The sequence below is a fragment of the Pygoscelis adeliae genome, unplaced genomic scaffold (genome assembly GCF_000699105.1).
Source record: "Pygoscelis adeliae isolate BGI_AS28 unplaced genomic scaffold, ASM69910v1 Scaffold156, whole genome shotgun sequence".
NCBI classification, from domain to species: domain Eukaryota; kingdom Metazoa; phylum Chordata; class Aves; order Sphenisciformes; family Spheniscidae; genus Pygoscelis; species Pygoscelis adeliae.
In genome coordinates this window covers 387,283-414,381 of record NW_008825016.1, presented here as the reverse complement: position 1 = coordinate 414,381, position 27,099 = coordinate 387,283, and the positions used below count along the sequence as shown (strand labels likewise).

General features: G+C 42.1%; 1 protein-coding gene across 1 annotated transcript; it reads left to right on the top strand.

Moving 5' to 3' along the window:
- On the top strand, positions 1 to 27,099 carry RFX8 (RFX family member 8, lacking RFX DNA binding domain). Its single transcript, XM_009326287.1, has 15 exons — positions 1 to 89; positions 1,602 to 1,725; positions 4,487 to 4,548; positions 6,053 to 6,139; positions 10,203 to 10,265; positions 11,820 to 11,883; positions 12,901 to 13,029; positions 13,115 to 13,192; positions 13,683 to 13,796; positions 14,466 to 14,616; positions 16,057 to 16,115; positions 20,369 to 20,525; positions 22,069 to 22,163; positions 23,322 to 23,436; positions 26,840 to 27,099. The coding sequence occupies exons 1-15, from the start codon at positions 1 to 3 to the stop codon at positions 27,097 to 27,099; spliced, it is 1,647 nt and encodes a 548-aa protein (XP_009324562.1).

Below are 27,099 nucleotides of genomic sequence, written 5' to 3'. Positions count from 1 at the left end.
ATGACGGGAAATACCCCATTAACGCAGCAGATCCCCTATCTTTGGTGCAAGTTCCTGCTCATTTCTAGCCGTGAAGCGTTTGCTGTCAGGTGGTGGGGTTGGAGGCGGTGAGGAGCTGGCAGGGAGCCCAGCACAGCTCAGCCCCGGCGCTTGGCAGCCCCAGCCTCTTGGGTTGGTGGGTGAGAAGATGGGCTCTGAGGAGGTAAAAGCAAGGCATTTGGGGGCCTTTTGCTAGGGAGAGGGAAACCTGGGGGAGGCAGTCAGCCTTCTTCCCCGGAGAAAGGGGAGGAGGCACGAATAGAAGGTGAGGTAGACATCGTCAGACTGCACAGCGATTATCTTCTTGCTCAGTCTGTTCTAGCAAGCCAGTTTGCTGAAGACCTTGTCCGCTATCTACTGCCAATACGCTAATACAGAAAGATAAACACTGGGTCGCCTGGAATCAGGCTGCTAATAAAAGAGAGGATGCTGATTTAAAATCCAACCGGCTTATCTCACCTGGTGATGACGAAAAGTCTGTTTTCCCAACCAACTCGATTATCAGTACAGACGCAGTGAGTAACTGGCACTGTGCTGCACTAGCGTTCAGCTGATAAATTAATTAAATATGCATAAATCATTTGGTATAACGGAAGCAGAGTCACAGTAAGAAAACACTGTCATACGATCAGTGTGTCATGATTTGAAAACTGATCTCTCTGCTTCTTTGCTCCAGCTTTGCTCCTGTATTTGTACTGCAGGAGGCTATTATCTTCTGACATCGAAACCATTGGCATTATCTCATAATTAAAGGCCTTTTTTTCCGGTGAAGGTAATATTTTAGGCTCATCAGTAACTAAGTTTATGTCTTCCTCACCTTATTCACACAAGTAGTCGCATTTACTTTACTATGACCATTCTGATAAGTAGGATGAGTAAGGGATTTGGCCAAAGGATGAGTATTTAAACACCTTAACCAGTTCCAGTCCTGGCAGTTCTGTCACATAGTAACTGTAAATTAAAATTCTGTTCTCTGATTAAACTTGTGCTAAATTCAGTGAGGTTGTATGAGAACAGAATTTAGTCCTTCATAGTTTGTGCACTCTACATCCCAAAACACCATATTGCACATTTTAGATGGAAAAATGCTTATATTATTATCTTTGGTATAGTGGAGACCTTTATAACTAGAAGATCAAAGTTACATCCTTTGATGTAACAAGTGTTACCGTATGAGAGATGCTAATACTTTCTGTACTGGTGTTAATGTTATAATGATATTACTAAGTTGCATTTCCGTATTAAAAACAATGGGATCTAGTTAATTTCTTAGCAGAGTCTCACATGACCTCTCATACACTTTGGAAACAAGGAAAGTAGAACTTAAAAAGTTAAAAACAAACATAGAATATGTATATATGTATATATAGGAAGAGGCATCGTTTTTTCCCCAGAATACAGATTAACATAAAAGTAGTAGCTCTCTTCTTGATTCTACACTTCTGTAAAATTGGAGTAACTATTACAGAGTTCACTGCAGACCTGATGAACTATTAAAATCACAAGCTAACAATTCTTTCTTCTCATTCTGACAGAAACCAATTGATGTTTTTGTTTTAAAGGATAGCTGATAATTTCTATTTGTGTGAAGGATGCACTGTACCCCGTTGGCTACTATATGAGTTGTATATGGAAAGCTGCAGTCCAAATTCCAAGTACCAAGTAAATTCAGCCACCTTTGGAAAGGTACAGAGTAGATTGAATATATAAGATAAGGAGCAGATATACCTAAACCGAAAATGTGACTATCAAATATACACACTGCATATCGAAAGAGATTAAATAACAGAGAAGAAGGAATATGTAATGTATTATGCTTGTGTCTTTTCTAATTTATTTCTGGTAAGCCCTCATGTAGACACAGTTATACTAGAGGAAAAAGTATTGTCTGTGATGGAGTTTATTTTCTTCAGGGAACCGGTGTATGTTGCACTAGCAAAGATTTCTTTTGCCAGTATATTTTAGAAAGCTTTACCAGGGTAAACAGCTCAAGGTTCATAAACTCGTCCTGAGGAGCTGATTCTTCTGTCTTTAACAGACCCCTTTGGTTGTTACATAGTTTTATACTTTCCTTTTTAAGTATACTTGGGGAGATTTTGCTCCAAACGCACCCTAAAAAAGTTGTTCTAGAATCATCCAAGCAAAACAAATGCAGATGTAAAACCCAACCTCCTTTAAACAGTTCCACTCGTCTAATATATGGAGGTTGGTACAACCCACAGAGCAATTACCACTTAGAAATCCCAACTGCAACGAACACTCATAGCTATTCAACTTTATTTAACAAATTAAGGAAGATAGAATGCCTTGTGATTATTTGTTGCTCAAGACTTTTTTTTCACAAGTTCCTATTTTTACCGCTAGTATTATTCTATTAGTGCCCATGGTAGAAGCTACTAAGCATTTGTTTAACACAAACCCAAAATAGTTTAAGTAAAAGTTGTGCCTGAAATCAATTTCATTTGTGCGGATAACATCGTTTTACGAATCATTTATCTCAATTCTGTTGAATCTAATTTTTTTTACTGGGTAAGTTAAATCACTCTTACTTACAATTAAGATTTGAGTGAGTGATCCAGTGTGATTTATTACCATAGCTTAATGGATCATCACCCATCAGCCAAGCCCATGGGTAGAACTTGCCTGGCTCAGGGTAGATGCCTGCCGTGAAGCTAAGTCACCTTAAAACCTCTTGGTAGTCAATGGAGAGAAGTGAGTAGTTACATACGATTCCTCTCGCCCTAAATGAGTCATCTCAGGCAGCTCAGATGAAATGTGCCTCAGAACTGCCTGTTTTTCTCCATTGACTGCAGAGTCCGCAGCGACTAGCTTAGACGTCTCTAACTTGTAACCACATAGGTAAGATTAATCCCATCCTGTCTGTACACTTTCAGGTGCTCCAGCATGATTGAGTTACCACCTGTAAGCTAAGCCTTCTTGCGGTTTAAGTTAATGCATTTTACTTTTAAGTTGGGATGGATGAAGCATGAGTCTGGTCACGCAGAAGAGCTTAGCTGATGAGCCATAGCCGCTATAGGTTGGTGCTTGCAACTGTTTGCTCACAGCCTTAGCCGACCCAGTGCCTTACGGTGCAAGTTAACACATCCCAAGTGAGCGAGCTGGGGTGCAGCTCCCCAGTGGCTTGAAATGGTCTCTCCTTCTGCAGCAGGAGGTGGGACCGTGCAGCAAGAGGCTGAGGAGGGCAGGAACTGCAGCAACGCTGGTTTAAACTAAAGGTGCACGTCATTGGTTACCACAGCCTAGCTAATGGCCTGAGCTATTAATAATTCATGGAGCTGTAGTAACCTGACTGCATTACATGCGTGTGGACTAAAAGGACTTTTGCAGTCAAGCCCCGTGTGAATCAAACTGTGATGATTTAAGACACTACTAATCTCATCTGCCCTATCCCTCTGCCCAAATACACCGCTGCCTCTGTAGAAGAGGCAGTGGGAAGAAGTAATGTGTCTCATGCCACAGAAGCCCCAGTGTCATAGGCTGTCCTTTTAGGAAATGGGATTATGCCAAAACAGCAGCTTGAGAAAGAGAGCAGCTGGGGTGGGTGCACGCAGAAACGTGCAAAGAACAGGACCGCTCCAACGCCGTTAAAACTGGAGGTGCGTGTTAGTGTGAGTTGGGGAAATTTGTCCTTTAGCAGGCCTTTGGACCAGCAAAGTGCACTTTGCATGGAGTCCAAACTTTGCACTGCTGAGTGGAGGCTCGCCTCGCTCCTCGCTAATGCTGAGTACTCAGTCCTCTGTTCCTGCTATATAGGGAATGTTAGCTCCAGCTGTCCTGGGTTAGTCTCTCTTCACAGGAGAGCTCATGCGGAATAATCATAGTGAAGTGGATTATTACCCTGAAAGTATCTTATTACTCTGTAGGGCCTAACCTTGACAGATGCTGCGTGACCTCAGTTCACATTTACCACCACGGTGGTCAAAAGGTTGCTTTGCAGCTTGGTGATTCAGGTCCTTTTAAAACAGATAAGTCATGCCCTATCCTGCAAGTACTCCTTGCAAGAATGAGTGGGTAGGCGAAGTCCCTTGTGTGAGTAAGTCCTATTTGAATGAGTAAGGCTTGCAGGTCTGGCAGACTACTGGAGAATCACGGCACCTTCGAGTTCCCCTAGCTGATATACCCCACCTGACTGCGGGTGGTCTCCTGATGTGTGCACTGGCTGTGTTTCAGTGCAAGGTAAAACAGACTAGTCTAAAATTTCCTACCTGAGGGAGGTAATCCCTTAAATTACTTAGATTTCGATCCACAAAAGCCTGATTGAGTTCAGTTCAGCAGTTACCATTTGAGAGGTATGTAAGAACAGGTATTAGCCTGCAGATGATGGAAAGCAAAAGAAGTGATTAAGGAGAAAAAAATGTAGCAGATACGCTTTTGTGTTTTAGAATGAATTTACCAAGCATCTCTAATTTTCTATTTGTTTTTTCAGCTTATTCGGTTAGTTTTCCCGGGTCTGGGGACAAGAAGGCTGGGCACAAGAGGGTGTACCAGGTATTGGTTTTGCTACCTTTGTTTAAAAATTTTATTTATAGCTGTTCTAATAAAATTTAAAAATGACTGAATGTTCAGCTCCACCACTGTAATACAGCAGCTGAATCGTTGGTTGCAAGTCTGTATTACGTCGCAAGATCCAAAGCGATTCGTGATGTCACCAAGTACATTAAAATAGAGTTAATTCCATGAAAATCACCACATCAGAGCTGCTTTGGTAGGGCATGAATTCCAGATCAGACTGGTTTTTAAAAAATCAGCGCTTTGAGTAGTAATAGCTTTTACAGCATGGCTTGCAGGAGGCATCTGCCAGACATCACAACCTTACTCAGAGCTTTTGAGACACCAGGTCAGGAAAGCCTGGCTCCGGGATGCACAGGGGTGGCAGCTGTGATTAATGTCTGTGTTGTGTTTTTCATCCTTGCACATATCTGTGGAGTGACCCAGCATGTACTGGTGGTCAATGGAAATGTTGTAAACAGTTTTAAACCATTTAAATCAGGCCACCTCAGATCCTCCTCCTGCATGTCCTTTCTTTTCCTTTCCCTCTCTTCTTCTAGAGCACAGAGAGTTTGATACTCGTTCATCGATTCAATGTCCAAACTCAAAATCACACTCTGAACATCCAGACTGGAAAAAGGGACGTTTTAAGGGCATTGAGACACTGTAATTTTACAAGCATTTTGAGTAGCTAAGTACAGGCTTTGAGACTGACATGCCCTTACTTGATCTGCGACTTTTCTCCACTAGTCTGGACTTGCTATCAGCTTGATCCAGCGAGATCCTTTATTTTGGGAGTGCCTCACCACAGACACTCCCAGGCTTCTCCTCATAGCTGGCAGGATTTGGGATGGTGCGTGATAGCCCCCAGCCTCCGCGCTCTCTCTTCCCGTCAGCAGAAGGTTACCCTCTGCTGGCTGCTGGTGGCCCGAAACCAGGGCACTGCTCCCCTGGCTTCCCAGTGACCCAGCCTGGTGAGAGCCAGCTGGTAGCACCTGGGTAGCGGTGATGGCGACTCCGCTGCTCACCGAGGTTGGGATAAACCTTAGAGAAGTTCTGGCGCGTTTCTTGGGTTTTAGCTTGCCATGACCACCGATGGGCCACCCGGTCCCTAAGCTACCGTGAATGGCTGCACTAAATCCTTCAACTTCCATGGGGATACGGGGTCCTCTATCAGCTGGGACTCTGGTCCCTGATTTCCCAAGGTGTCCTGTACAAATCTGTTGCACCCCATGCACCAGCTTATGCTTGTTCGTTTAGAAGAAGGTATCATTCCAGGGCAAAAAGAGTTAAAAAGAGTTTGTAAAGAGTTTGTGCAACTATCTTCTGTTGGGAAAAATACATTTTCAAGACAATTTAAAAAAACAAATGTAGCTTTTTTTACTTGGTCTTTTCTTGTTTAAATAGGATGATCATCTGCTTTCAAAGGAGGAATATGAATTATTTGCTGATGTGTTGAAAATCATATGCTTGTCAATTCATAATTTTTTTTTTAATTTTCTAGGTATCATTATGATGGAATAGCTATCAAGAAGAATTCTTCCTTTTATGCACGTTATTGCTCTCTTCTGTCTGAAAAAAATTATCACAGGTTTGGTTTTTTAAATGTTTTAATGATATGTTTTAATCATAAGATGTCACATGACAGTCTACATATTGTCTGTGTATAAAAGTCTGTAAATCATCTGTTGAACATTGACAACAGTATCATATTTTTCTTATTATTATACACACTATAAAAGTGCTGTGCCATTAAGTGCTGTGTCCTAATAGAGAAGCTCCATTTTGAAAACATGCCCTGCCTAATCAGACTTCCTTGAATTGGACATTTTAGCCATGTAGACCCTAAGAGCAGGAGCCCATGCCAAACCTAAAAGAGGAGTTTAATATATTGAGAGCTCAAATAATATATAATGGGAGCTCAAATAATATAATGGGAGCTCAAATAATATAATGGGAGCTCAAATAAACATACTGACAGTTGCTTCATGACATTGTAGCGCCTTCTGTATTAAACAGTAGGCTGAAGAGACATGTATTGAAGTACAAATGCACTGTTTTGAAGAGTCCTACATGCACTCATGCTATCTGGGGTTTTTTACTACTTGAAACAATGAGGCATATTACTTTGAAAATACTTCCTTTACTTTGTTTTAAAATTTCAGATTTTAAAATCACCTCTTGTAAGGAAACAACAATTAGAAAATGTATAAGATGAGTATAACTTCATTGCAAAAAGTAAAAGTCTGAAAATAATTGATGAATGTAAGATACTTTGGCAGACTAAACTGTAGACATGAGCACGTTCCAGCTGTAGGCAGGCGAGGAAGAGTTCTCACGGTTAAGCTCATGGTTGAGATAAAGAAACCACAGGCTTGCATTTCTCCCCAGAAAAAAGGAAGGGAAATGCTGCCACCCCTTAGCAGTTTTACACTCCTTTTAAATGCACAGAAGAAAAATAGGTGCAGCCTATGCCTTGGACTTTGGAGACCAGGCTCATAACCTCACTCTCTTACAGACTTGTACATGAATTTAATGTGTATACGGATAAATTCTGTACTTTGGTTTCCATTCTTTAAAATGGAGATACGGGTATTTTTCTATAGCATGAAAGTTAGAGGGATACAAATCAGCCTATTAAGCATCCAGATATCCTGGTGATGATGAAAGCTGTTTCAGTGTCTGTGATATTTTACATGATAGTTGATTGAATGCATGCTCTGCGAGAGAACGGGAAAATTATACCCATAGGTTTATTGCCCTTCTCCACGGGTCTTACAGCAGAGTAAAGTTGCAGAAGTCCATAGAGTGACGACGCTAAAGAATGGGACAGGGCAGAGGATCAGGTTCTGCAGATGATCAAGTGGCAATCGGTTGTTGTGAGACCAAACAAATTATTTATAGGCAACTCGAGGCTCGTTTCCCATGAGACCCTTACTGAAGTGATATCCCTCGCTACCCGGGCACCCAGTATAACCAGAAGAGGCCTAAGATTTTACGTCTGTAACGAGGAAAGGTCTTGGCCACTGTTCAAGGAACACTGCAGGTCTGTGGATGCCTCTCTGCTGGTATTTCTTCTTCAGGGAAAGGAAGGTGTTTTCCTGCAGCGACACTTGAAAACAGCAGTCTCGCTGGGTGCAGTAGAAGAGCTGCTAGTTCTGGCTGTAGAAGAGATGAGAGAGAGAACAGAACAATTTGAATTGTTGCTCTTTTCCCTCCCAGCATAGAAACATGCTGGAAAATTACAAAAAAGTAGGAGGAACCAAAGAAGCGATGTTGGCCAAGTCCAGGCCAGGTGCAGAAACAAAGCCTTTAGCCACTGCTGGGAGCCAGAAGCACCACGTATGCCAGCATAGCCTGTGTCCTTGGCCCCCCTCATGGAAACGAGCCACGTTCCCTGACCGGCTGGGGAACACACTATAGCCCATGCTTAACCGTAGGGGAGCTGCTGCACTGGCTGCAAGCCTCCCTCTCCTTCTCCATCAGCTGCCAGAGGTGTCTGCCTGGACACCTACTCCTAAAAAACTATATTTAATTTGGTCAAACCAAGGAAAAGAAGGTGTATTCGAGGGAAAGTGCTGACATCAACCAGCCATCTAATGATCTTGATAAGAGTTTCTTGGGATAACTTTTCAGATTAAAAAAAAAATCAAAATATAAAGATCATATTCAGACAAAGATCATCTTTCTAGTTGCAACAGAAAAGTCTCTTAACTACAAAATTATCTTGTCTGACGCTTCCTTCATTTAAGATAGTTATAAGAAGTCACTAAGCTGTTGTGTGAAGCCTGACAGTTGAAATCAGAACAGCTTCCACTCTAAATGCTGCCACACGTCCCTGTCCCGAGCCAACATGCACACCCGCAACACCTGGGCGGCTGGGTGGGTGTCACAGTTACTTCTTAGTGTCTGATAAAGGACAGCAGGAAAAAATGGAGAGAAAGCAGTAAAAAAAGCACAAAACACAGCCAGAGAAGCATGAGTAGCGCATAACTGTGCTAATAATTAGGCCACATGCAAAATAAGCAGAAGCTTCGACCAAATAAGCAAGTTTGTTTCCATCTGTCTTCAGAGTTTTGTACATTCTTTGCAAATAAATAGGAACGCATCAAGGAAATACCTCATCTTTACTGTCCTCTCAGTAGGGTTCAGTACTTTTTGAAATCAGAATTAATTTTTCATGATCCAATGAAGTTGATAAAGCCAGCAATGGCAAATTCTAGATTTTTTTTTAATTGGAAAATGGAAATTTAGGAAAAGAGTAATGAAAACTTGAAGAATTTTCTGCCTGCAAGAACAAATTTTGTTCTCGCAGAGGTAATCGTATAACTGCAGCAGGGGTATTTGACCCATAACATCTCAATTTTTGAGAGTGCGTTGGTGTGGAAATTTCCAAATTACAGTGAAGAAGATTTTTAATATACCATTTCAGTGCAGTCCAAATGCTGGTGTGTGGACCAGACCCAGCTAATGGGATATACTTCTCTGGCTTGTTGCCACTTCCCTCTGGCAGACAGGGGATGTCTGTTTGAATAGGGAATGTCCTAAATAACTGTTGCTCCCTCCCATGCCTGAACAGAGTCCAACATGCAGATGCTTTTTCTGGTGCATCTACCTGAGGGGAAGATGGAGCCGGGAGCCCAGTTGAGAGACCAACACATCCACCCAACCTGTGGGTTGGTGAAGAAAGGGACGGTTTCAAAACTATGATCCACTCTCTCTAATTACTGAAAAGAGTATTTCTTGACCGTATTAAGATAGTCGGCAGTTGACATGGTGCTGGTAGTGAGGAACTGGGCCTGTGAAGGCTCTGGCAGGTTGGGAGCTTTGCTTGTCGGTGCATAACAGAAACGGCAGTAAGATTTTAATGGTTTGCCTTTGACTACAAAGAGGGCATTTGCATTTTGATAGTCAGCGGGGTCTTGGATGTGTCTGTTGGCTGAGTTGGAGTGATGAGGATGCTCTTATACAGCACCTGTGAGTTGGTTTGGTTAGAAATCTTGGATTTTTTGAAGATACGTGTACTGCAACTCTGATGATGGTGTTGTGAAAGTAGCGTAAATAAACACAACTGTACCCAATGAGGTCTCCAAATGTATTACAGAGATGTAAGGGAATCTGGTATTTTACTGATTTGTGTTACAATAGGGTAACCTTTAGGAATGGGAGCTTTGAGGACAAGCTCTCCCTAAAATGGTACTTGCTCTGGCAGATCAAGGAGGCTTGGAGTACGGCAGTGTTAAAAAAATGCCAGTGAGTTCTGGCTGCGTAAGAGTTACTTTTTGGTTCTAGCAATAGGGAAGGTTTGGGCTTCTGACTTTCTAGTGAAGCAAACCCATGACTTTTTAATTAAAAAAAAATCTGATATGATTCTAGCAAATTAGTTTTTCTAATCTCAGTGTAATCTGATGGTCAACAGCACGTACATTCACCACCCTCCCTCCTTTCATTTTTCCTTTGTCCTTCCCGTTCGCCTCCTCTGTTAGTCTTTTTGTCATCCCCACCATTGTATTTTCCGTTTTAGCTCTAGTTCCCACCCCATAGCGTCATCCAAACTCTGCAAGAGACGCGGTGAAACTCCTTGTGATTTTGCTGACACCCATTTTCCCCTTCTCCCACCCACCTCCTCTTTTGTGTGTCCTGTCTTTACCCAGGCACCGCTCTCCAGGGGAAGCGAGCAGCTCTGCCTGGCAGCCGAGCACCTCTACAGGCACTGGGTGAGTCCGAAGCCCCGTGGCTAACAGCAGGACCACGTAGATGTTTCCGTAGGTGGTTGCCCTTAATCGTCACCAAGCTCCCGGCTGGCTGCTGGGGCGCGAGAGGACCCACGCAGCACCCCTTCTCGCACCTCGCCGTCCCTGCGCAGGGGGGAGCGGGGATCCAGCCTGCCGCCAGGAGCCAGCCCACCAGAGGAGAGAGATGCTGATATGTGTTGCCATAGCAGCAGCAGCAGAAGATACAGCTGGCCGCCTTCTCGGGGAGAGGAGGAGCTGGAAAATATTCATTAATTTTGTTTCACAGTCTTTAGAAATCTGCAGGAAGGACCCATTTGAAAGAAGCGTTATGAAACATCTCTACTTGCTTGCACATTCTTCCCTTTGTCCAGCCACCAACTCTAAAATGTCTGGGAGAAAGAGTCAATAGTGTTACCAAACATACCCAACATGAATGTTGTGCCCTGTCTTGGGCAGCCAGTTTGGTTGTTTCGCTGGAGCACCGCCTTCATGGCAGAGAGCAGTGGCAGAGGGAAAGGTAATTTTTCAGGTGGCAAGGGTCGGTCCTGTGGACAGCAGAGGAGCGAGAGGGTGCATTTTCAGTGGCTTGAGTTTCCAAGCAGATAAGCTGTCACGTTTTGTCCTCTGTCCCTTCAGGACGTATGGTGGTACCCTGGTTTATAATACATCACAGCAGTGAAACCCAGTAGCCGGGTCCTGATTAGATAGCCTGAGTGTTGGCAGTCACCAGTGGAAGCACATTTTCTACACAGCCCCTGCCTCTCACCCTTCAAAACGGCCGAGTCCAAAAGGGCCCTGGAGTTTGAAATGCCTTCACAGACAGTGAGCAGGTGTCGGCAGCAGATGGGGGCTTGGCTGGAGGAATCCAACTCTCACAGCACGTCCCTTTTGCTAGCAACATTGCCTCTCCCTCCCGTAGGATTAGCCTCAGCAAAAGGGGCAGGGAGAGAGGTAGGGGGTGGCAAAGCGAGAAAGCAGCCTGTTGTGCCTGCAACCCTGGCTTTCCAGCCAAAAGCCAGTGGTCAAGCCTCTGCAGGTCCCGGTGAATTCTGACCGCGTGGAACATCACGGCAGGCTTGCAAAGTAAATGGGGGAAAGTCAGAAACAAAATGCCATCTAAACTGATATAGGGTGCAGAAAATGTAATTACTGTGAAATCAAAGTACAAGGATGATTATGCTTTCATTATTTGCGTGTTTATAATTATTATTATCATTCCAAATGAACTGCAACTACAAATACAAACCCACGATTTTGTTGCAAGAAGTTGGAAGACATTGCACTGTTAAATGGCTAATACCTTGCCGTCTTTATAACGAATGGTTCAGTTTTATCTTAAAATTAAGAAATTGGTCTTCAGACTTGTTAGAAAATCGTGGGGCTGCTGAATGACAGAAAGGAGAGCAGGGTTTGTTTCCCCAACACAGTGCTCCAACCTAGTGCACTCTATGCAGTTTGAGCTCATTTTCTTACCAAATACAGAATAAATTGATAAGCTTTTTAAAGGGTTTTTTTCTGTTGTATATTTTACCACAGTGGGAATGCCTGCAGTTATGGAGATGCAGCTGGTTACAAGAGCAATAGCCAAAAAAAAAGAACAGTGAGTTTCGGATACATTAGACTTATAACAAAATGTCTATCTGTGTGTTTAATTAGAACTGCTATATAATATGTGTGGTGAAATACGGTTAACCCATCATCTTCTTCAAAATAATCTTTGTCTGCATAATCTCACTAAATGCTTACTTCCCCCACTCCTATTTCACCTGGTAGCTAAATGTTTTTGTTGTCTTAACGTCGGCTCAAATAATTTTATCTGTGCTGAGAGCGGAAATTGTGGCTGACAGCCCAGGTTTTGAATATTAGGGGAGTTCGTGGGGCACGGCCTTCCTTGCCTGAGGCCCATGGTAGCAGACCCTCATGCTGCTGAGCCGGTGTCTTTTCCGTGCGCTCAGAGTTTATTGGCACGATAAGTATTTAAATGCTAGGAAATGATTAAGAAAAAAGAGCGCAACCCCCGCTCACCGAAAAGGGCAGACGCGAGGCTAACCTGGGGCAGTTCCCCCATAAGCGTGCTGCCGTGGGACGGCTTGACGCCGGGGTGGTTGGAAGTCAGCCAGCCGAGCACGAGCAACAAACTTATGTGGGCCGAAGTGAGGAAAAAAGGAGAGACTGGATATCTGTCTTCTTTTTACCGAGCACTCGGGTGCGGTAATGAGTACTCTGAAGTGGATGTAATGACAGCTGATGAGAAATGTTCTGTCACCCCGACAGCACAGCCAGCTATCTGCAGCCTTATTTAGAAGGTTACAACTGTGACACGAGTGCTATAGAAAATATATGTGGAAGATATGTATAGCATTAAATATTCACTGGTTTTGAAAAGAAATTCACGTGCTGTTTAGGATTTAAATATTTAGTCAGCCATGCTTGTTTCTTTCATCCACCCCTACTTTCTAAAAAAAAGGACAAGCATTCCTCTAAAGAAATACATCTTATTAAAAAATCATGTTATACAATTTCGAGAAAGTACTTAATACCTTTAACAGAACTGACAAGATAATTGTGATTTTTTTTTTTTATTGTTCAAAATAAATTCTGATGCATTGAGAGCAAGAATTTGCACTGTTCTCCATCTGTCGTTTATCTGAAGACTGAACAAGAGAGATTTCAGTACCCTTGGCCTGAATTCAGCAGATTCTATCTTTGGGAGAAAGAGCTAGGGAAGAAATACCCCTACCAAATGGTACGTTCAAGTATTTGGTCATCAAACGAGTTAGCTCTTTGCCTGTGTGATCTTTTTGTACCCTCTTTTTGGTCACCTTCTCCAGGTTGTACTGCTTGCCAATGAGTACTACAGCCATTGTCAAGATATTTTACATATGGTGAGAAAGAGCGAGCTTGACAAGGTATGCCTTTGCTTTAATAACACCCATTCTGATGACAGCAAACAACTCGAAGGGTAAAATTGTTTCTGTGTAGCTTATTTACTTGATGGTTTGATCTAAGGTAGGTGATCATTTATAGACAAAAGGAGCATTCAGTCAAATTATTCGGGAATTCTTAACTAACACAACATGCTCTGAGAGTCCGAGTTTGTAGGCATATCCTGAGCCCAGCACAAAACACAAGGCCATGGACACGTATCTTTCATTATCTCCGCATATCCATGGCACAATTCTTTCTTTCCTCTTTCTTATGCTGCCTCGTGAGGTTCGGCTTGTTTCCCCAGGATGCTTCCACTTACGCTGGAGCCCGGCCAGGATGGGGCCAGGCAAAAAGCCCAGCTCCACGGTCATTCTTTTGCTTCTGTGCTTGTGTGTGTTGTCTTACTGACTTACACTTCACATTTCACAAGTGTAAAATCAGTGAAAATTCATAAAGGACTTTGTGCGACAGGTGGAAGACTGTATCATGTCATTCTGGAGGTCTCTGCAGCCTGAAAGAATAGCACTTATGTCCTTGCCAGATGTATGCCAGCTGTTCAAAAGCTATGACAGGCAGCTATTCAAGGTACTGTAGACACACTTCTTTGTTGTAATTATGTTATTATGTGTTTGTGTCTTTTTGGTAGTGCTACCTGAGGAGAAGGGCCAGCTGTTTCTTGTGTGCTGTACAGTGGGATTTTCGTTCATACCTCGAGTCTGTTCTTTGGCTTCTTCTGAGACAGCACAGTATGGATTTTGAAAGGAGCCAGTGGAATAACTTCCAAGTTGAGATAACTTCCATTTTGCTGCTATATATTCCTGTGAAAGTCTCTAGTATCAGTGGAGTATGCTGTTATAAATGTGGCCTGTGGTTCTGGCATGAGGTTATGTGACAAATTTTGACTGATAACCGTTTTCTAAATTATGAGAGTTATTTTTCCTTTGAGAACACTAGTGCATTTCTCGGGGACATTGCACACAGAAATATGCAATTTTCTGATCAAAATAATTTGCTTCTTATTTACAGCAGCTCATTAAGTAGTGTCTAGTAATTAATTCAGGAAATGATGTTTATTGTTAGGATCTTTTTCCTTCTGCTAATAAATGTAGCTTAGCTATTGCTTAATTGGAAGGAAAAAATGGGCTTCTTTACATTTACATTTAAGCTACCAATACAATTTTGTTTCATGCTGCTGTAAATATCTGTAGTACACCAATCGTGTGTGTATGAATCAATCCTGAATTTGTATTCTAGGAAATGGAGAACATCCTCCTTCACGATTTCCTGGAGGAGGTGCCTGTGCAACACATGAAGTCGATCAGATTGTTCAGTAAAAATGTTGAACTTTGGCTGCTTAATGCCTTGGAAGAGTTCCCATTACCGATCCAAACATCCAAGTCTAAAGGTATGTTTCAGTAATAGAGAGATTTTCATAAAATAATCTTTGCTTAAACTGCAGAGAAGATTGTGTTACAAGACTCTCACAGAAATTATTTTAAAAACTTTTCTAGCTGATGTAACTTCGATAGTAGTGAGGACTAGAGTTAGTGGGGATACAGTTAAAAACAAATAGTCTCAGATAATGTGTGAGAACAAATTTAAGCCCAAATTATTCCCAATTCATGGTAAATTAAGGTGTACTTGAATCTTTTTAAAGATCTGTCTCTTGTCATGATTGCTTTGGCTGTGTAGATGACTGAATAATATGCAGTCTGCCCTCTGAAATTTAGGTATTGTTCTGTCTCTTCACCTTACAAGTGGTTTTATGCAGATAAATTAATTAATGGCTATAGTGCAGTTCAATATAAAGGGAAAAAAAGCCATAGACCCATAGGGAAACTATGACTCTGTCATTAGAGGAGGATTTGAAAAAATCTCTACTATACAAAGGTGTGTGTATATGTGTGTGTTTGTAAATATGTACGTACATACATATATTTATAAATGATGCTGAAGATTCTGACTAAAATGTAATGTTGCTCAGTTGCTCACTGAGTGAAGACCAACTCCTCAGTGGCAAAGCAGGGCTCCTGTGTAGACAAAAGATTGTATGAGCATTCATATGCTCAGGGAAGACTTGCAGACAGTCTTCATTCTGGCATTTCTTACATTTGAATGCTTGACAGAGCAAACTTAGTAATGTGTTTTTAACATGTGTGTGCATGGAAGTATCTGTAATCATTCAGCTGTGACCCTTTGTATATGCATCCTGGTCTTTCTGGTTTGTACAAACTTCAGAGAAACAGAAATTTTCACTTGAAAACCATTGCCCGTCTACAGAAGTTTGTAAGTTGCTTTATACTCAATTTTCCTGTAACTATGAAAGAATTATTTTTTATTCTTAAAAAATATATTCTTGGACCATGCTTGTCCTAATTACAACACGTTATAAACAGGAGAAAATAGAACCAAAGAAACTGCTATTAACAGTGGCTGCAGAATTACAGACGCATAAAGGTTGGAATGTAAACTCTAATCAAAATATAGGAGGTTTAGAATTAATGTTGCTTTCGTTCACCTTAAACCATACATGTAAAAGGGTATTAGTCTTGATTAAGAAGTATTTCATGTAAAAAATATTAGGAGCATTTTTCCTGTGTGTTACGGGTTCACATATTTGCAGTGATCTAAGAGTGGTGACCTGGGCAGCTTCTGCTTGCAAGCTTTGAACGGCGAGGGTCCCCAGCCCAGCCCACAATGCTGGCTCAGTGCCCCCGCGGTGCCCTCCATTAGCCTCTTGCTCCCCTAGGGATCTACTTTCTAACTTAAAAGATCTGTCTTCATTAACATCTTTAGACTGTAAAATATTAAGGATATGAAACATCTGCCTCTTTTTCTTTAACAGAAGTTACAGTGTTTATAAAAAGACTCAGGAGAAAGACAGACCTTTCTAACATGGCCAAGGTATGTTCCAGAATCCGTGAAACAAAAAAGCTGGGCATCTCATTCACTCAAGAAGCCCATCTGCAGTTTGGACTATTTATGAGATGCCCCATTGAAGGACAACAGCAGCAGCACAGGTGTTATTAGCTGCATACTGACCATGGTCCAAATCATGCTCCCCCTCCTACCCATCTCTTCCCGCACTGTAAGTTTGCTGAGGGGGCCTTTTGCTCCCTATGGATTCGTGAAAGCCTCTGAGATATGGTCAATGGTTCCCCATGGAGAGGAGAACATCACAGCAGCTGGAAGGGTCAGATGACAGTTTCCAGTATCTCCGCTCAGCCATGCGAAAGCCAGTCAGATAGCACATGCTGGAGTGATTCTAAAATTGGTTTTACGTAGTGCCCTGACCACTCTCTCTGACGAGTGCTGCAGCAGCCTGCACAAGGGAAATTGCTAATTTGCCGGCTGCAGAGAAGCTGCGAGGTCAGGGAGCAGGGTGTGAGGTCTGTAAGGGCACGAGACCCTGACTTTTCCATGGATCCCAGGGATCAGCTGGCAAAATCTTCTCCATCCTCTGACCAGACGGTGTTGGAAGGAGCGCTGTAGGGAAGCATCCTCTGAACTTTCCTCCTCAGGGTCATCACTCAGACTGGCTTTTTTCCTTGGGAAGACAAAAATCTCTCTAACAATTAATATCTCTGCCTGCTTTTTGCCTCTACAATATCATTCAGCTACAGTGACAAAGGAGATGCATCCAGGAGCTGCATATTTTTAACCCTTTGAACACTGTGAAGTAAATTGTTTCATTAGCCTGTACTTACTCAGTGCTGCATAATTATAACATACCCTCCCTGCAGCCTTCCTTCCATTGGTGTCCTTGGATACTTCCAAAACTTTGGGTTTTGAGGTGGTCCGGGCCACGACAGAACAGATAGGTCACGAATGGAGAGGAAAGCAGAAGAGAACAGCTGGTATACTGCCTTCTCTTCTTCAAACACCAAGTACAAGATTTTCCCAACTTGCCACCTGGCTCAAATCACTACACTGTGTCCCCAAAATAAAGGGGAGGGAGGAAGGGAAGTGTGGCTTCTTGGACTGCACAGCAGTGTCACGTTCTTCCTTAGTAAATGTAGCTTTTCTTTATGGGAAAACTTCATCACCAGCAACATACGAAAGACACACCTCACTCTTGAAAAGTTTTTAAAAATAATAATAATGCACAAACATGCATCGGTGCACTAACACGGGCAAAAGGTTGACTTCTGTGAGGTGCTGAGCACTCGCAGTTCCCATTTACTGCAGCAGCCCTTGGAGATAGTAAATACTTGAAAAGCTCAGCTCCATGTGCTTCTAAACCGTGCTTCTTATGCATCAAAGAACGTGATCCAGCAAGGCTGCAAGTGCCAGCTATTCCCAGTCATTTGATTTGCGCACTCGGGCTCTGCATCATTCTTCTTGTGCTCGAGCATTGATATCAAGGGGCTGGTTGTAGCTTTTTGCTTCTTTCCTGCCTATTCCTAACATGTGGAAATGCTGCAGAGTCAACACTGAATTTACACCCTCAAGATTTAGGGCAAGAGAATTTCAGCCTGGTCGGGGGGAATTCCCTAGCAGCAGCCTCTGGCTGCTCTACATCCCCTTTATGCTGTTTAACCAGCACAAAGCGAACCTCGCAGATCTGAGAATCTGGGTCCGATCTACGCTTACAGCCGAGCACATTCTGAGCCTGGCTCCTGTTCATGCTAACGAGCTCTTGGCACTGTTCGCACAAGTAAATGATGTTTGCACCTTCTCTAGAGCCTCTTTAAAATACAAAGGAAGGACAAAGGAGTTCCAGTGTACCTGATGATTAGTCCCATTGCAATTTAAAAACAATAGTTTCAATAAGTGAAATGATGCAAGTCTTGTAAACGAGCATCCCCATAGTCTTTCAGCGGTCACATAGCCTCCATTACAACTTCTGTTAGAGACCTTGCCAAAGCCATGGATACCGGGCTCCAGCAAAACAGGGTAGGAAATAAACACCGGCTAAACATTCTCCTGCAAATGCATCCTCCTGTCCAACACACACCAGAAAATGGTTGGCTGAACACCGCAAGTGTGAACATCACAACTTGCAGCTTGTGAGAAACACGCAGATGCTTCATGGGGAGGTGGACATCCCTCAGAAAGGACCGCTGAGTGTTTTAGTCGGTCAGACCTGATCCTAGGCTTGTGTGGACTCGTATCCCGTTTCCCCTGGTGGCCCTCATCAGATGCTCATGTGAAGTAGGTATGAGTAGAGCAAGTGATACCTCGCTCCTCCTCCATTGTACTCTCCTGGCTTCCAGCAACCTGAGATGAAGGTTATACCCACATCTTGGTATTTAATAGCTTGATTTTGGCATCCACAACATCTTGGGGTAGTGAGTTCCAGGGCTTGATTATTTGCTGTGTGAAAAAATACTCTCATTATTTTAAAATTTCTACCCTTCTTCATGCAATACTCCCTGCAAACCTCCATCACATCCTTCCTCAGTTATTTCTATCCGAAGCTGAAGTTTATCTCATATTCTCACACAGGACTCATTTGATATTTCGAATCATCATTCTCAGTTTTCTCTGTCTAAAACACACCTGAATTTCAACTAGAGACTGATGGTCAAAGCAGGTGAGAGCTCTCCTAATGAGAAGTACTACTGAGGAGCGGTGCAGCTGCAGCCTCTGAGCGGTGTAATCACACCGTCCCTTGTAGAGTACTTTGCAATAATTTAGCCACCTGGTGAGAAAATACAAACAATTTTGGCAGGGTCAGCATTCAAAAGAAAAAAAAGTAACTTTCCCATCATGAGTAGATAAAGCAGGCTGACAGCTGCTAGTACCTGAACATGCAGAAGTAATTAGAGCATAAAAAGGTGCAAATTCCCTGCGAGAAAGGAATATGAATATGATGCTTGTCATTCCCTGGGGCTGATTCCTGCCTCTGGTAAGCTGTATTTAAGTGTTGTCTGAGCTGGCTCTCGGTCATTGAGAGAATTATATTTAGCATAGTGAAGTGCAATGGCTAAAAGGACCAGCCTAAAACACTGGGGCATGGAGTCGGGTGCTAGCAGTGTACTGAAGATACTGCCCCGGTACCTCCCAGCCTTTGGGTCGCGTGTTCTTGTTGCAAGCAGCAGCTCTTCTTCTGACACTGGAAACTCCAAGTAAAATAAGAAAAAAGACTTTGTCTTTAACTTAGCTGAAGGGGATTACTGAGTGAGAATCAGAGTGCTTTTGGTATTTCAGTAAAGTTAGCAGAATGATGAAAAAGAAAAATTGCTAGATTGGGAATTATGTTTGCAAACAAACAGTCAGCTGCATTCACTGCTGCTTGTGGGGTCATGGTAAGCACCTGGTGAATGGGATTTGTTAGAATGATTATGAATCCTGAAGTTTTTCTGAATTTTACAAAAAATATTTTCCCTCTGTAAAGCCCATCTGGATGTGGATTATTCATATAAAAGCCCAAAATTCAACAAAGACTTTAGGATATTACTGATTTCAGTATGGAAGTGAGAGACTAAATGTACGGATTAACAAATTTTAACGGATTCAGGTTTAACTTCCTTCACTGTTTTCATCATTTCATCAAGAATCTGAAGCAATACCATGTGATATTAGCAATTAATTAAAAAAAAAAGTGAAGACATGAGGATCAAATGTTAGGCTGAAAACTGTTTGCAGTATCTGTGTGAGTAATACTTTTTGGGACAAATATGAAGCAAGATTCATTCACAAATGACTCATAAGCAGATAAATGGGATAAAATCCCAACTAATATTATTTTAACTAATACCATATTTCTAATGTTATTTTTACCTTCTCAAAGGTTTGGGCAACTTGAGAGAACTTGCCTCTGAATTTAATTGAAACATGTACGAAGGACAGGTAACATTGAGGGAATGTCAGCCCCGATACACCAGTCCAGATTTTAGACAAAATACCGTTATTTGGCCTAACTATAATAACTCTAGGCAAAACCAATTGCCCAGGCAATTGCCCAGATACTTCAAGCATGTTAGCCTTGTCTGTTCCGCCACAGACAACAACACAGAGTGTCGTTGAAAAGAGTATCTCCCAGAACAAAAAACTCTTTGAAGACAACTTAAGATTCATCTCCTTTATGGTTTTTTTTTTTCCCAATTTGGAGACTGGTTATATAAAGTCTAGTATTGAATAAGGGAAGCTTTTTGACTGAGTTAAGGGCTTGAGAAAATGAAAGGCATTAACTGTTTTCTTATTCTCTATAGACAATGAGAACAGTCTTGAACAGCAACAGCAAAGTCACTGTTCTGCGATCAGACTTGCATGCTGTCATCGATCAGGGATTTCTGGATGTGCCTGGAAACCTCTTTCAAAAGAAGTTTAGGGATCGGGAGGAGCTGCAGAATGACATAGAACTCAAATGTAATATTTTTTTGCTGAAATCCACTGAAGCCCTTGCTTGCCATTGTTAAAGCTCCAGTATTTCCTCTTGTTTATTCATGGCATCTGCCCTAATGGGAATTGCAGTCTTGCCGTAACCCGAAGTACTGGAAAAGAGCCAATAAAAATGAGAACGCAGCATGTAATATTATCCTTTTAATTTTAAAGGTTAAGAATGAAAGGCTTTCCCTTCTGACTCTCTCTTAAAGCTTTCTGTGGCAGCAGGAGTGGGATTTGTGTTACTAAATGATGTATATCTTCTAGAAGAAGGTTGACGAACGGGCATGTTCATTTTTTATCGTTTTGACAAAAAGAAGTTTCCAAGAGTTGCATTTTGTATTTTCCACTGTTATTAATCGAAGTACACAAAATCATTTCTTGTGGCCAGATTTTAATATTGTATGCTGAACTGGACGAGGACTATTGGCCTTTCAGCTTTCGTGTCCTTTTGCTGTATTGCGGCCTGTGGGATCGATGTGCTGCTGTAAACAATAAAATACACAGTTTGTATGCAGCCATGACATAATGCATTTGCCAGCTTAATGAAAAAGGATGGGAACATAATGGCAAGTTAATTTTTAGATTAATGGGCTGCCATTTAAATTATTAGCAAGAGACGGCCAAGTTGGACGAGGCCGTGCACAGAACTGACGGGGGAAACCTCAGCTCTTTGTTCCTGGCCCGCCACCGACTTGCTTGCTGACAAGGGATGCGCCACAGCCTTTCCGTTGACTGCTTTCAGCATGAATATTAATTTGCCTTCTTCACAGAACTTGCAGGACAACAATTTAAATAATATTTATATACAGCTTAAAATCAAAAACGCTGCGCAGAACGCTTTTATTACATTTGCTTGTCATAGTAATGATGGTTGTATTCTTTCCAAGGGGGATTTATTGCATTCTCTATTTTCGTTGCTTTTCCAAATTGTTATTTATAATAAGCAAGGTTTCACAGCCCCTATCCTTATGCCTTCTTGAAGGAAGACATCTCGGTTAGAAGGGTATAAATTCAGAGAGGTGCAATAGTGTACCATCTGGCACGGGGTGGCAGGTTCCAGGCCTTTGGGGTAACAGCTGCATTGGTATGTGGCAATATAATTTACATTTCTGATGGTCTACAGAATATTCTGTATTTTCTGTTATTGTTTTAAAACTGTTTTCTCCCCCTCAACAGATAAAACAAGATTTTTTTTTTCTCAACCACATAAAATCTCAGATAAATAAGTTGGTATTGCATATAACCAAATTCCAGCTTTTGCATTTGAGGTGTTTATTCTTGCCATGATGACTAGGTCAGTGTAGATATGGTGGAAATGGACAAAAATATGAATTCTGACTGATTTCAAAGTAGGGTACTATTCCTCACTTAAGGAACAGTATGATTATATTAATCATAACGCTATAAACAGATGTCTTAATATATTTTAAACTAAAGATAAAAGGAAAAAAGCTAAAAAATGAAGAAACAAACCAAAAAGCAAGCCAATCACTTCAAGTAATGATCTCCCTTCTATATTTCATAGGTTTGAATGACTTAATGTCTTTGCTGGCACCTTCCACAGATATTCGTGTTCTCCTGAACTGTGTGTCTTCAAATCTTCAGGCTTTTGTCATTCAGGTATAAAATTTAGTAATTTCAGAAAAGAAGGAGTGATCACATCATTTATCCTGCTACATGCTGACTGTCACTAGTCTGCAGGAGCTACATTGTACACTAGCAACCTGACCAGACTGCAGATTTGCAGAAATACCATTTATGCATGCTGCAGTAAAAGGGAGAATTAATTGTCACACAAAAATTCCATCTGTGCAAACAACTACAAGCATATTTCTGCGCGCATATCCACTCGGGCGGTTTCAGTATCTGCTCTCATTTTGTAGACGCATATTCTAAGAGTCCCTAATAAACCAAATTTCAGAAGAAAAATGAAGCGTAAAATGGAAGAGTAAAAATGAAGAGAACACTTCATGATTCCTGAAATTGTTGATTCATGAAACTGTTGGCTTTTAGCAGGTAGTAGAAGAGTGATAATTTCTAGTACAATGTCTCTAGCTCTCGCAAAAGATTCAAGTATGATCGTCCTCGCATATGCACTTTCCCATCGGCTACCAACTCTACCACCCCTGTTGCATCACTGACACAGAATTAGCAGTAGCTTGATGGCACCACTGCGTTTGGTTGGTTGCCAGACCAATTAATTTGGGTCTGGGCAGTGGTTAAAGTCTCCCCCCCCCTTTCTGAAGAAGCAGGGTAAACTGTACTTTTTTAGCTTGATTATTTCCCCTTTTTTTTTTTTTTTTTTTTAATTAAGAATAGTACTTTGCAGCTCTGTGGTGCCTTCATCTCATAGAACCCTCAGCTACCTCATGGGATGATACAGAGAAGATGGAGCAGGACTTTTCCTGGGGGTTAACAGTTACAGGGCATAAGGCAATAGACACAAGTAAATTTCCAATAGATAAAAAGAAAAAAAAATTACCGTGAGAGTAGTTAAGCATGGGAAGAGGTTACCCGGAAAGGCTGTGGAATCTCCGTCCTGGAGGTATTCAGAACTTGGCTGGACAAGGCCTGAACAAAGCTGGCCATGCTTTGAGCGAGAGGTTGGATTAGATGATGTCCAAAGATCCCTTTCAACCTAAGTTATTTTAGGATTCTAACAAAAACCCCTGTTTGTTCCACCTTTGTATGCAGTTTGTACAGGGAAATACTCTGCCACACAATAAGGAATTCTTTTAACCAACTTTATCATAAAGCAATTTTTTCCTCTATCTGCAGCCAAGCAGGAGTAAAGAGGAGTTTAGAAAAGTGGCATCAGATTTCCAGCTGAGATGGAACTTCCTACTGAGTGCAGTAAGCAAGGCTATGACCCTCAACTACGCAGACAGTTTTGGTAAGTAGGATCTTTGTGACTCTCATCTGACGCACCCCTTTCTGCCCTGAGACGGCAGAGGCACCAGATCATTTTAACTGACATAAATTCACGCTACAGTCAATAAGGGCATCACTTCTTCCTACTCCCTTCCTTGCATCAAGCAGCACCATTCGCCTGGTGATGTAGCTAGCCAGGTCAGGGAAATGAAACAGTTAGTTTTCAACCAGATTTGTTTTCTGATCCAAACTGTAGGAGGAAAGTAGGAGCATGCAGCTGGAGATGGTGGGAAGGGCAGGACTCCCTCCTTCTGCAGAAGCCATCATTTGTCTGTGGAAATATGGGGAACAGCAGCCCGAGATATGAGCCTCTGCTCTCCCTCCCTGCAAAAGCTGCACATCCCAGCAGAAGGGTGTGATGAAGAGCTGGGGCCACTAATATCCCAAACCATAAAACCTCCAGATCTCTCAAGTGATAGAAATAATCGATAGTCCTTCAGGTTCCTCCTGTATAATACAGCCAGAGCAGAGCCACTGTGGCAACTACTTGCCAAAAAGGCAGTCAGTTCCTCTGACAAGAGCTATATGCTCCTTTTCCTTATGCCTTACACCGACGTAAGTGCTTGCCTAGCCAGCAGCAAGCCTGTTTAAGGTGTTAAACTGACTGAAAACTAGTCACTCCTTTAGCTGGGTTAGTTTTCTCTCTGTTTTAGGGCTCTGAGCTGTCAAGCATCAAATCCATCCCACGCTAGTGCAAGGCAAGAGAAGCAAAGGCACTGTGCAGTCACATTCACTCCAAGTGGCTTGAAGTGGTACAACCACGCCTTGAATCAGTTCAGTCTCTTCTCTTTCTACATTGCATCAACCCTACCTGCCCTTCTCTTCATTTGTAAAACCTTTCAGAGGCTCTCTCTATTATTTCTTCTGCAGAAATGCACCATCTCCTGTGAGTAGCATCTGCTCCCAAACTGTATGAACCGCTTTTTAGATTTTCAAAGGAGCACCTTCATATTTTTTCCTCTTCTGTTGGATGGGGCTTCACACAAATAGCCAAAGAAAACCTCATTATCTTCTTTGAAATTCCCCTTCAAAACCGTACTTTCATGTGTTTCCTACAAAGACATAACAAAGGGGTATGTTAAGGTTGCTGCCTTTTGTATTCTTCAGTATTCTTCCCCCGCTAATGTCAGTGTTTGTGCATGTATGTGCGCACCCCTTTTCCGCATCTAGCTGCTACCTTTTGCCTTATATTTAGATTGCAAACTCTCTGGAGCAGGATCACAGTTTTGTTCTGTGTCTGCGGGGAACATAGCACAGTAGGGTCCCTTGTCCATCAGCTGCTGCATTACAGTAATAATAAAATAATCGTTCCTTTCTCTCTCTCCAGAGGAGTTCTGCACAAAACTCTCCAATGTTACATGCAATATTTTGGGCAACGAGGAAATTAGGAATTAATTCCAGGTACAGCACTGGAAGGATAATGTTTATTGAAATTCCCCACGATGATGAAATCCTCTTCCCTCCTTCAACCACAAGAAGAGTTTAATGAATTGCCTCCTGCAATTGTCGGTGGTTGGGGACGCAACTGATGGAGAGCATCTCTTCCTCTGCTGAGCCTTCCTTAAACTAGTTACAAATGATATTTTCATCCCACTTATGACAGTCTTCCTACTATACATCAGTAACACTAGGATTAAATTTATTCTCACATATGAGAGTTAAAAAATGTCTTTTAATCTTTCTCTGTGATGCTCCAATTAATCATTATTATCTTCTTTCTTAATACCCTTGGTTCCTTAAGATGTTGGGCTATATGACCTATCAATGTCCCTTCTTTCCCATCTTTCTATTCCAGTAGGATTTTGAGTTTTAGTGGACAAGGCTGAAGCCATTACGTTAACAAGCCATCTGGTGTAGAAGTTCTGTACTCAGGGTCATTGCTTTTCAGAAATTTCTTAAATCTCAGCATTTCTTTCAGGAATGGAGGGCATCCTGCAAGTCGAAATATGCAGCAACCACACTGAGGAAACACAGTTACTTAGGGAAATGGGTGAGCATCATGTTAATGCAGTGTGCCCCCCCCCAAAATAAACCACATACCAGTACCAAAACCAAACACTTCTGAATTTAGGATTGACTTTTACCCTTTTCCAGCCCAGCCTCCACACAGGTGATGCCCAAGTATGATCAGAGGAACCGTGCTACCTGTAAGGCAGCAGGGGGCAAGTGTGCTACAGCGGTCGGAGCTAATGGGACCTCTACAGTTCTTTCAGCTCCACCTCCTCTCCAGCAAATGTGCCTCTACATATCTCCATCACAGAGCTTCACATCAGCTGGTACACCTCCATTTCCTTACCGGTCTCCCTTCCGAGGCATTCAGGGATGTATTGCTGAGCCACGCTGGCTGGACAGTGACCTGTACATTCCTCTTTCGCAAGCAAGCTGCTTCAGCCTACTCCCTCTTCAAACCTGTGTCCCTTTGTATTATCCCAGGGGACAGCTGGAGTGGTAGCTTTTGTTTCATGCTTAGTCTTATTGAATATATTGAAAATCCTGTAAGACTGTTAGAAACACTCATGGACTACTGGTGTCAGGTCTGTACAGTTTGAACTCCAAGTATAGAAGTCCCTTTCCTTGTCCCGTAGATAAACAAGTACTTCCACTTCCTTTGCTATAATTTAAAGATGCGCAAAAGGACAAACAGCAGAAGCAGCAGCTTCTCAGACACATGTAATATCGAAAGAGACAGTATTTTTCATTTTTAAAGCTCTGTAAACCTTGGTCGTTCACATAAATTGTGGTATCTCCTTGCTGATGTCCATGTAAATGTGTTTGTGGGACGCAGAGGTTATGAATTGCTTGATGAATTCCTATGCAGATCTATGGCATGGAAGAAGACCTACTCTTTACTGTAAGGGCTTTCAACCAAGGTATGATTCAAAAGTCAATGGCCTCAGTGAGTCTCTCTTGGCTTTCAGCAGCTATGCCCCAAGCTGCAAGGTAGGCCACTTAATGTCATAGATACAAGACATACAGACATCTGTAGGAGAGTTTGCTTGGGAAGAGGCGGAATTATTTATCTGACCGAGCGGAGAATGGGGATGATATGTGGTTGTTGATAAGCCCTGTAGTAGCAGTGAATGTGGGGGAAGAACTTGAACAGGAAAGCGAATAAACACAAGTACACTTTCCTCTCTAGCTAAAATAAGGGGAAAAGGCTTTTGTTTATGTTTAAAATCTGCAGCTGGTGCCTATTTTGCTGTGATATTTGGAAGTACATAATTTTGTAAGTACTATTTGATGATTGCTAGTCTGGTACTTTGTCTAGCCTGTTGCTATAATGAAGCCCTTCAAAAAAGAACACATCATGAAGATAAGCAAATGAAGAGGTTGGTAAAATTATTTTTGTTTTTCTTTAAACCTAGGATCCTGGCATTTGTTTAATTTGCTACTCATGGATTTTGTGGCTCACATTTTCCTGTCCTATATAGAGGAGGAGGGAGATGAAAGTTTCTGGGTCGCAGAGCACAATGAGTCCCCTGTTCTGTGGGTTTATGAGCCCAGCCATCTCTGGGGCTATTTTGCAGAGGAGCAACCTCAAGCCAATGCTCCACAGACAGCTCTCGTAACTTTGATGCAGAGCCAGAGTAACTTCGGATTAAGCAACGTTTTTCCAGAGTTCTGA

Bases quoted from the DNA above. Each gene is read 5' to 3' on its own strand.
- RFX8 (XM_009326287.1), top strand. From the start codon at position 1: ATGACGGGAAATACCCCATTAACGCAGCAGATCCCCTATCTTTGGTGC. The intron at 90-1,601 runs GTGGTGGGGTTG...TTTGTTTTAAAG, and splicing joins CGTGAAGCGTTTGCTGTCAG to GATAGCTGATAATTTCTATT. The intron at 23,437-26,839 runs GTAAGTAGGATC...CTTTAAACCTAG, and splicing joins CAACTACGCAGACAGTTTTG to GATCCTGGCATTTGTTTAAT.